The following is an 11,626-nucleotide window of genomic DNA, read 5'->3' on the forward strand; positions in this document are numbered from 1 at the left end:
CTAATTCATCATCAAATGCCTTCTGTCATTAGGTAAGTAGATATTAAATTCAATCAATCATTAAAGTGGAACAAATACAGAAATTGAACGTCTATATATTATACAAGAGAACACCAAATAATCGGAATTCTAACTATTTTGAAAAATATAATTCCAATATTTGACAAATAAGATACATATTTCAAACTTACCTGGCTTAAAAGCTTCGGCTTGTCAATGGCAGAAAATATAACTTCATGAACTGGAACACTCACTTCCTCATGCCTGCATTTTATATTACAATTTGAGCAATTTGCCACATAAGTGCAACAAATGACAAAGATACTAAAATGTAAACAGCACTTGGCACAGGCAAAAACCCAATTTGCAGCAAAGTGAACAGACATGTTGATAAAGGGTCCAACACACGTCTTAATCCTGTAAATCATGCATTTCATTTTCCAAAAGCACCATCAGTAGAGGCACTTGCCTATGACTAGAAAGCTAATTAACAATTTATTATCGGTCCTTTACAAGTTCAATCACCATAACTTGCTAAGAAATAAAAAGACTAATTTAAATTCCATAAGCAGAAAGGAAAAGAACAACAAAGTCATTCATAAGTTTTTATCTTCAGAAGATATTATGCTCTTTCATAAACCATATATGATTAAGAAAACAAAAAGGAAGGCATTAGTTTACAAAATGCTTTAGGTTGTTCCTACTAGAGTAGCCAAGACAAAGAAGATATTATACTCTTTTCCTTTCTTATTTGATGAAAGGAGAAATTTTTTCAGAGAGAATAAAGAGCATATGTAGAAATGATAATATCATGTTCCAAGCTATTAGAAATAGTGTCAATATAAAATTATTTAGACAATTATGTACATAATAGTAATTACATTAGTCTCTTGTGTTCTCATTTGCAATTTTACTTCCTACAATAGCCTCCCTTGCATCGATAAGTACCATGTACTATGCATCATTTCAATATAAGAAATTCGGACTTCTAGTTTGTCATGGTATCAAAGCCTTGGGCTCTTTTCTGGCCCTCATTGCATTTATATCTTCAAGTAGCATGATAACACATGACACTTCATCTCTAGCAATAGTCAACCTGGTCCCAGAATGTGTCACCACCACCAATTGTAGAGGCTAGTTCAAGTGTTTTCCAACTATGCTTAGGCGTTAACAGCCATGTTACTCTTGAAGGTCTTATTTTGTGTTTCCGTTAACAGCCTTGAAAAGTTCACTGCCTCCAACAATTTTGTTCATTGGCTCTCTTGCTCATCACCTCTCCGTTTAACCCACTATTTGTGTGTTTTGAGGCACTGGGCAGTGAACCCACAGCAATCAGCAATACCACGGGCCTTGACAAGCACTTAAATCCAACAGGTGATTTGCCATATATTCAGGCCATATACATAGTGAACGGGGAAAAACTGTTTGAAATAGGCCAAATGATTGTCACATTTCTCAAAGGATGAGGGGTAATATTTGAGTTTCAAGCCATAAATGAAGGGATAAGTGTTGAATTTCAAGAAATAGTAAAACCTCATCTAAAGCTCTCTAGGTAGGCGCAAAAAAAAAAAAAAAAGAATTCTGTTGTAACCTGGTTAAATGAATATTGCCACTTCTCTTCAGATATTCGTTTCAGGAATTGAAGAAAGAAGAAATTGCAAAGGATTTTAGGGATTACCTCTGGTAGTAGTTGTCTGTAGCCTCCTTGGAGTTCTTTCGAACATCCAAATTTAGATCTTCAAGCTTAGAGCAAGGCTCAAACTCAGCTGCACAGTCTCTTGCCCTACTCACAGAAATGATATACATGATAGTTAAGAAAAGCCAGGATTAATAATTGATGATTATTATAAACATACATATACATATGAAACCTACAAGTGCCTCAAAAATCATCACTAAGGGTTAATGTGGTAATAATGAAACAATGACAGATCATACACTGCAGTTTGGTAAACTGTCTACCTTTTATGAGATGATACAGCTTCCCCATTAGATGCAGGAGAAGATGGCCTTGTGCTAGAATGAGCGCTAACAATTTGCTGATCTTGACCATCCATTCTAGTAGAGATGTGCTGCCAACCATTTTGAGGGATAAGAAAGTGAAAACTAAACATCCATTGAAGATAATAAAAAATCTGACAGAAGCCAGAAGAAAAGGAATCACTAAATTGCCGAGTATAATTGGTTTTTAATGTATAGAGACCTCAAATAAGGAAATTAAATCTAGAATTCACATTTTTAGGCCAAAGGAGAGTATATTCGTATTTAGAAGGATACTAAATTTAGAAACAATACCCTCCAAAACCAAGTATAAAACTTTAGTAGGAGAACATTACAAATATCAATGATAGGATTATATGATCAGATTTAAAAGTACAAAGTTCAGCTCACATTACAATTATAAGCCATGTAAAGAGTCCCACATTAGGAGCTATAGGTAATCTGCGTGGCACTTAAGGGGATTGCTCTTTCATCTTACAAGCTGGTTTTAAGGGCAAGTTCCCCCTGGTTGCTTTGGCCTCCACAAGTTAGCATAAGAGCTAAGGACCAGTCTATGAAAAAAGCTGCTTGTGGAGGGAACAACTTGGCCATGGCAAGAGGAAGCAAATGAGGATGAGTTTACCTTTACCAGCCAGATTCAAGGATGAGGTCTCCCTTGAGTTTGGACTGGCTTCCAAGAAAAATGCTAACTACAAAGAAAACAAAATGGCCAGCCTATACAGAAGGTGTGGACTAATATTCGAACTAGCAGAATGATGTGAGTGTACCCGGATTTGAGCTAAAAGTCAGTATAACATGGAAATTGAGGATGCCAACTCTTAAAGGGCAGTGCTACGATGCAGTCTCATATCAAGGAGGCACGAGTAATCCACACAGTATTAAGGGACATGGTTCTTTCCCTGTATAATTTGATTTAAAGGAACGGTTCCCTAGCTTAGTTTCTCTCTCAATCCCCACACAGGGAGCCACAGATTGACACCCTCCCCCCAGGGGTTAGGGTTGCTTGCTTAGGTCTTCATCGGCCCTACAACAAAATGTTGATGCAAGATATCCAACAAGAAGATCAAGTAGAAACATACTCAATGACTACTAGTTCCAAAATGCAAGTACATAAATGCCCATAGCATAACACCAAAACTTGCTTTTTGCAGCCATGTTCATATTGAATACTCAGCCACTAAGTCAGAATCGATATCGCCTCCTCTATCCCCTCCCTTTTTCTTTTGCACTTTGTAAAGAGAATATCATGTCCTCAGAAACTTCTAACAGTTCTCAATGAATCAAAAGTAGAAGAACGCAAAGGAGCAACAAAGAATGGGATCTTCACAATTCCAAGTTACACCTTACGGTATAACTTATCCTTCATTATCATATTGAATAAAATTGTCCAGTAATTTATGATATTATAATTACCTAAGTCTCTCCAAACCAGGTCTGGAAAAAATTATTATTTAAAACAAAACAAAGCGGTACCTCCAAAAAGCGTATATTGTAGACAGGACGCTTGCTTGGGTCCCTTGCCAAAGCAAGAAGTTTCTGATGTAATAAAACATCTTCAGCTCTGTCCATGTTAACATCAAGCAAATAACTGAAATAACAACAGATTCCATGCATCAGTTTTAGTTACCAGTACAACTATATCTTCTGATCACATTTAAGCATATAACTTAAATTACCAACCCTTCCAAACACAGACCCAATGGACCATTTAGAACAAACACATGAGAAGTCTATACTATGTAGCATCTTTCAACATTGAATTTGTACCGTTCCACTCTGTTATTCTCGCAAAAGAAAGAGCAGTGTCGAATATCAGTGACAACGTGTTTAGCAATATCACTTTATTACTATGGTAGCGTCGTAGTCTTTAGAAGATTGGTTGATTCTTTTTCTAACACAGTAATGCGTGTATTAGAGGAATCCTTTATTACTATGGCAGTAGTCTTAGTTAAATTTTAGTGTAGATTAGGGTGCTACATTTGTTTTTTATAGCTCTGTAAATATATTAATTCTTATAGTCTACGAGTATAAATGAATCAAAATGTCCACCGAATTCTGTTTTTAGTAACTTGGCATTGACAAGCCTTTCGAACATAAAAAGAAAGACTAGAATTAGTGATTACACAGTACGCAAAAATAAATAGATGAAAGCGTTAATGCTGATAATGCTGACAACAAATCCAAAACTAACAAGTTCATTGTCAGTGTCCTTTGTTGCCGTTTAAAATTTAAAAAAAAAATCAAGGGATTAACACGATACCAAATTATTTTGATGAAATCACCTGCAATGAACGCAATTTAGCACATACAACATCTCGCCAGCAAGCAAGCACTTGCATAAATGTTTGCAGTGACCAGGAAAAAAGCTACAGAATCAAAATCCATATGCAAATATCCAAAAATCGAAAGTTGACAACACATGGTAAATTGTAATCAAGCTGATGTACCTTGGAGGAAATCGGTTGAAGTGAGCGTCTAACTGCTCCCGAAATTCCGCCTCTTGGCCATGGCCGTTTTCAACTAAACGACTATACACATCTTTCCTCACGTCATAATTGCCGAAACCACTCAAGGTGCGCGGTGGAGAGGAGCTCTCCCCCACACCTTCAATGAAGAAATCCATTGATGTCTCTCTCCCCCCCTCTGTGGTTGTTGAAGCTGACGCAGCTCTCATGAGCGAGAAAGAGAGGGAAATGGAAGAGAAAGTGCGAGCAAGCAAGGCAAAGAGCAGAGAGGATCTTTGACGAGGCAGGAAAGGAAAAGCTTCGAGATTTCAACGAAGATGGAGGGCAATTTCGTCAACCATGACCGTGCCGCTTAGTCCCCAAAGGTCAACATAGTGCCAAAAAGAGTTTGGAGGAGGAGGAGGGAGGAGGAGGGAGCCTGGTCCAGAGCTTGACATAACTCAGGAGTGCAAAAACGTAAAATCCCTTGTTTTCAGGAAATTGCAATTGCTTCTTATCGTTTATTGGCTGTTGGAAACACGGTGGAATTTGACGTATGATTAATACGCCTTGGGAATAAAGGTCAAAATAAACCAACAGTAAATTCTTTGCCAAAACAACAGTGAATCTTTTTCAAAAAGGGAAAACAAAAACAATGAATCTATTTTAAAATCATGGTTCATGCGTTTTTTTTTTTCGTATATTAATTAATATACTTTAATTATTCGTACATATAACATAACTATAAAAAAAGTTAATTTTAGGGTTTCTTAAGTTGCTATTTTCCAGGAATATAAAATATGTATTATTTAGATTAGATGTTTTTAGTTAAAATTATTACACTGAATTATTAAATATAATAAAATTGAGAAATTATATAAATCTGTACAATTTAGAAAAAATCTTGTAATTTTATGTAAAATTAGAGCTGAAAAATGTGATTTACTTCTGAATTTTGTTTTATGATCAAACTTTTGTAAGTTTGAGAGTTGAACTTTTAAATCGATTTTTATTTTTTTCCATCTAAATTAGCACAAAATGAGGAAAAAAAATATAGAAGTGATGAAAACTGAAAAGTAATATAATATTAATATAACTTAAATCATAAGTAATATAGTAATATAAAATTTATTATAACAACGTGATGAAAACTTCTATTTTATCATGAATCACGTGGGCTAGGCTAATCTGATTTAAAAATGAGCTCTTTCGCCGGCTCAGCTTATCAAATTTGGCGGGTATACGGGCAGAAATACCGGATTGGACCCGTTTTGGATTTGTGACTCTTGCTATAAGATTGTGATTGGGAAGCCCAGTGTTATATTTATTAAGAGATCAAGATGGAAGGTCATAATGATTTTTATGATATATGCGTGATAAATCCAAAAGTTGGAACATGTTTTGAATGTTGGGTGAACGTCTCAATATCGATACTTGAACTGTCAATGTATTTTGTATTTGATATCGTAGCGTTTGGTACACTTGTAGAAGTTTATTGGCTAGTGGCATCTTGTGTATTTTTAGTGATTGGTAAGCATCCACTAAGAACATTGATGCAGTGTGACATGCATGAAAGCTGAAATTAACTCCAAATCCTTTGGCCGAATGTGAGAAAAAATTGAGAAGTAATAGTTGGAATCTTGTCTTATTACAAACTTTATTAAATATTCTTGCGGGGGAAGAGGGTTTTGTGTTTATAATTTTAGTTATGGAAGAGGGGTTGGTGGTTATTGAAACAAGGCTAAGAGCTTGAGGTAATTACGATAATGGCATGCTGCGCTGAGAAAAGGTTGTTAATGATGAGGATGGGTCTCAACCGGAAGAAGATGCCCGATTAAAATATTAAAAAAAAAAAGCAGAGAGAGAGAGAAGGTTAAGATAACGTTACTGGATAGGGGGGAGGATCTTCGTCACAGTCACTTTCACGAAAACAATTACGACACGTGCCATGTTGTCAAACCACGTGGCGATTCCTCAGCAATTGGAATCCATGAAATTGATATGACGTGTTCCATTGTGCTTCCCCAGCTGTCCACAGTCCATCATCTCCAATCCTAACTCCTCATTCATAATCACAGCCAATTTATATATTGCCAATTGCCCTCCTAGTTTTTGCCTTTCATGGATGGGCTGCATAGATGGACCATTACTATATCAGATCAAGCAAAGTGTACAGTGATTGAACTTCAAAAAAAACAAATCTAGGTTGCGTCCTATTTCTTTTTCTATGCATTTATTTCTTTTAAAATTATTAATTTCTTATATGAGTTCGAATCCCAAACTTCACGTACATCCGATGAAAAGTGGCATTGTCACATAGATAATCAGTCATTGGCTTCTATGTATTTATTTGGATAGCATGAGATCATGAGAAGTTAATATTGTCAAAACATAATGTGATGGTAACTCTTCCAAATTTTTATGTTCCTTCCAACTCTTTGACAATCAAGTTTTTTCCCTCAATCCAACGTTAGTTTTTTTTTTTTTTTTGCCTCATTTATTATATTGCAAACAATAGATTTCATGTCTTTTCTAATAAAAGTGGACTTCACGAAATTCAATTTTTCTCTTAAGAGCTACGCTCTTCTCCTTTTGCTTAGCATCAGTTTTTAATATAACCAATTTTCCTTCATGCTGAGACAGACTTCTAAATAAAGCAGCTACAAAAATTATTGATTCACTCTTTGCTTTTTCAATGGCTATAATTTTTTTTGCTGTCATTCTACTAGTAATGCTCTCATAATCTTCCTAACTTGCTCTTTTTGAAGATATGTCTTGCCGAGTATAGCAAGCTTGTTTATTAGATGAGTATATATTATTTGCTTGTCTTTGATGCATTCACCCTCCTTAATCCTTGTGCTCTTGAGTGAGAGTGCTCATCTTGTTTTCTTTTACTCCTTTTGCGCCTTCATGAACAATCTTTAAAACCCCACATTTCTTTGGTAGTGTCAAGATTGTTAACTCTAAATTATTCTTGTTGACTCAGGACATTAGCAATAATAGCTTTGCTTTTGAGTTGAGTAGCACCAAATTCTCGTCTTTTTCATCATCCTCATCTTTGCTTTTTCTCACTTGCACAACATTATTACTTTTAGTGAGATATATGGACCTCTCTTAACAATACCCTATAAATCCAAATTGAATGTTTCAAAAAATAATCTCATTTTGCTCTTTCATAATATATAGTTTTTATCATTAAATCCTGAAGAGGTTAATTTTAGCACCCTTTGGAAGAACACTGACACCAAATTCAACCATAGGATCCTCTTAGATTGTAAAGTTTTAATCAAGAGATCTTGCACTGATACCTAATGTAGAATCAAGCTAGCACAAAGAAAGGAGTGAATTGAGGTCTTAAAATTTCTTAAAAACTTTTCCAACTAAAAAGATGATGCAAAGTTTAAAATAGATTATGCACAAACTGGTGAGTAAAAAATGAGTTTTTGAATGAAAAGAAGAGTAAACATAATGATTTATCCTAGTTCAACCTACCACTTGGCCTACCCCTAATTCTCAAAATACACTTGAAATTTTTCACTATGAACACAAGTTTTAATGGGTGTTTGCCATTACAATATAACCACAAGACAAAATCAATCTTAATTTTCAACAATGCACTTACTTATACAAGTAAGCTGTTATAATAACACTTAGAAAAATCTTTCTAAAACTTTAAAGAATAGAAAGAGATAGCCTTTCACAGCTAAAACTCTTTGAAAAGAGTATAAATAAAATAATGAAAGCTTGTAAATTACTTGAGAGCTTTTTTTATAGAATAATAAAATAACAATTCAATGCAAGACACTAAATGATCTTTCAATGTTATTACCCACCAATTTAAATAAGGTCTTATACATAAAACAATGTTCTTTGGACCACTAGAACCCTTAGTAGATAGATTATAGCCATTGAAGACTTGTTGAAATGATCTAAAACAAATAACGCACTTTTTCTCGCGAAGTACATTAAATGTTATGAGAACTCTCATTCACGAGTGGACAAGCATGATCCAAGTGTGAATGAGCTAACTTCACTTTTAGCTCATTTATCACTTCACTTGATCCAAGTGAGAACCATTTTGGATTCAAGTGTGTTTGATGAAAGTTAAAGCATTAAGCTTCACTATAAGCCTAAAACATGTGTGGGCAACTTCTAATTCAAGCATAGGTGAGTATATAGAGGCACCTTACTTCACTGTCATGTAAAACACACCGGGGCACTTATGAACAAGCTTAATTAGCTTGTTTAGTATTAAGGCTCACTCTAAGTCAGACTTGAAGACTAATAAATGTGTTATTTGTTCAAGCATGGAGTCAGCAAAATCCAAGTGTGGGTTGCTTCTTAATTACACTTCAAGTTGACACTTAGGATAGATCAAGTATGGATAAAAATAACAACAAAGTATGAATTATATTATAGAAGCTTATCCTAGACATTTCTTTACACTAACCTACCAATCAAGCATGAAAACAAATATATCTAAGCATGAACTAGTATACAGTGCTACATCTTCACTTCCAATACTCTAATTCAAACAAGGTCTAATTGCAGTTCAAGCCTGAATGAGATCTGGCCTCTAAGTTTGGTAAGGTCTAGTTGTGGTTCAAGCTTGAATAAGGTCCAGTTTGGTCACAAAATAAACACACACACGCATGGGATGCTTATTATCCAAGCTTGGATGGAATAAAGTGAATCATAAGTAGATGTAAATATGTGTCAAACATGCATGGACATTTTTTGTCCTTGCATGGATGACATTTTTGACCTAAAGGACTTATGATTTTATGAATTTCTATATGATGCATTCTTACTTCAAATTTTGTTTTTGCTCTTAATTAGTTTTCATAAATTTATCTAAGAAAAGAATAAAATAAATATAACTTATTAAAGCCATTTGCCTTCTCTTGATTCTTCTTCTTCTTCTTCTTCTTTTCTTAGTGTACGTGCTCATGTTGATCCTATTATTTGGTTCTTCATGCTCACTTCCATTTCTTCGTGTACAACACACTTGAGATAATTTCATTAAGAGTTCTTAACGCACACTATATTCTTGAGGCTTTTTGTCACTTGATTCATGATATCCAATCAACATAAATAATTTAGTTTTGTTATTATCAAAACGCTTGGTTTAACAAATGAGTCTACACATCTTATTGAGTCATGTTCAAAGAAAACAACTTTAACGTCTTCCAACTAACAAAGAGAGGTTCTTATCTAATTTATGATGGGCATTAAAGGGTGGTGTGATACACAATCCCTCGTGATCAAGTATAATCCCTCTAGTGAATCTAAGTAAAAGTTGATTATGCTCGGCTTTCATTCTATGCACACTTATAATCCAATTTTAATGCCTTGAAGCTTTACTTTAGTAGAAGTGTTAGGTCCCAAACTTTGTTGGAAACTAAGGATCCATTCTCTTTGAGAGTTCCTTAAGATAACTGCATATCATGCATGACCCTTGGAATTTACAGATCTATTAGCATCAAATCTAAGGTAATCTGGGGATAGTGGTTTCCATGAATCATCTCTATAAGGGTCTAGACAAAAATCTGTTATCTATGGTTTCTCGCTATTTCCTTCTCCAATAGCCATGTTTGCACTATAAAGGATATCCGTAGTAGTTATTCTTTTGTCTTGGAAAATGAGGTTGCATATATTGTGCTCTCTAAAGCTTCAGCAGATATATAGATATATAGTTGAAAACTTTATACCAAGGCCATTGTTTGAAAACTCCTGCACCAGCTTCTATTCTTCCATTCCACTTAAGCCATTTCTACAATGATAAATAAAAAAACTTTTACACAGGGTTAGGGTCAATGCATAAAACCAGACCCCACAGGCAATTTTACAATCCCTCAATAGGTGCATAACCCTCTCCACTCTATTACAATCAAACGGGCATGTGTCACTTGAAGAAATACCACTCTTGGCTTTGAGAAGGTTTGTAAAAATTCTCACTTGGCTGGCTTGCTAGAGAAAAAATTTGTGTTTTTCAGGAATCTTCCATTTCCATAGTTTTTCCCAAAAAGTAATAGACTTATTCTTATTTTGATGGCAGGGTAACTCATGCGCAGATTTTACTAAAAATTTCCCATTAGAAGCATTAGCCCAATCATCAACAATACCTTTTAGAGCTAGTATTTTCATAATTTTCCTAGCAAAGTCAGCCATGCTTGCATGATGGTTAATGAATATTAGAAGATTTATATATTTATAATTTATCTTCTAATATTTAGATATGTGACTTTTTTTATATCTTCTAATAATGAACCATCATTAACGTTGCCAAAATAAATTAAGGGCTGATCTAAATCCATCTAGTGATCCCACCAAAAGTTGGTAAGATGCCCATTCATGATTTTCCTTCTCACACCCTTTGAAAATTCCTCCCGAACCTCAACAATGCCTCTCCAAGCTTATGATTCATTCTTTTTAGGTCTGATCGAGGGAATAATCTCATTACTGCTTCTATATTTAGCTCTCAAGCATCTGACCCACAGGGTATTTGGATCAATGCGTAAACCCTAGCATAATTTCATGATGAAAGTTTTATTTTGTCTTCTCAAATTTTTAATAGTGGATAACTTGCTCTACTTCGTTCCCTTGCTATGACAATTGATAAAACAAAACTTATATATAGATGCATAAAATGACTTCTAAACTCCGGTTATAAAAGCCATAATTTAATTTAGATGAACCAAGCAAATTTCATAATGCAGCTGATGCATGAATTTAGTTCATTCATTAATCATTAACATGTATATAAATAATCACAATGAATTTAGACCTGGGCAAATGAAACAAAAAAGTTTTAATTTTATTTTAACCGAGCACATTTGAATATTATTGCTAGTCATAAATCATGCAAAATTCAATTTCCATTTTTTTTTGGTGGAAAATTTATTTTGCATTTTGCTTACGAGGATTTTTCTCCGGTCGATTCAACAGAACTTCATTCACCAAACCCCTTAAGCTATAAGATGAGAGGCCGACCTAGAACTTTGGCAGCCAAATCACTGAGAAAATTGGCTGAGAAAAATTTATTTTATTCACTTTTAATTAATTCACACATATTAAGAAAATTTGTTCAAGTTAGTAGTCTTGATTTTATTAAAACACGATTTTAAATTTTTAAAATTACCTTATTTAAAAATTTACCAATTTCATTAATTATTACCTAT

General features: G+C 34.4%; 1 protein-coding gene across 1 annotated transcript in view; it reads right to left on the reverse strand.

Annotated features, from left to right (window-relative positions):
• The window catches only part of LOC129292469 (serine/threonine-protein kinase STY17-like), a 7,970-nt gene extending 3,066 nt beyond the window's left edge, over positions 1-4,904 (reverse strand). The window contains exons 1-5 of the mRNA XM_054930020.1: positions 4,449-4,904; positions 3,475-3,589; positions 1,963-2,072; positions 1,679-1,783; positions 105-264 (exon numbers count right to left, since the gene is read on the reverse strand). Coding sequence (XP_054785995.1) covers positions 105-264; positions 1,679-1,783; positions 1,963-2,072; positions 3,475-3,589; positions 4,449-4,675 — 717 coding nt within the window. The 5' untranslated portion in view covers positions 4,676-4,904. The remainder of the gene's footprint in view (positions 1-104; positions 265-1,678; positions 1,784-1,962; positions 2,073-3,474; positions 3,590-4,448) is intronic.
• Between the last annotated feature and the right edge of the window lie 6,722 nt (positions 4,905-11,626).

This window comes from Prosopis cineraria, unplaced genomic scaffold (assembly GCF_029017545.1).
Source record: "Prosopis cineraria cultivar Desert tree isolate PC_DT_omini unplaced genomic scaffold, ASM2901754v1 PC14, whole genome shotgun sequence".
NCBI lineage: Eukaryota > Viridiplantae > Streptophyta > Magnoliopsida > Fabales > Fabaceae > Prosopis > Prosopis cineraria.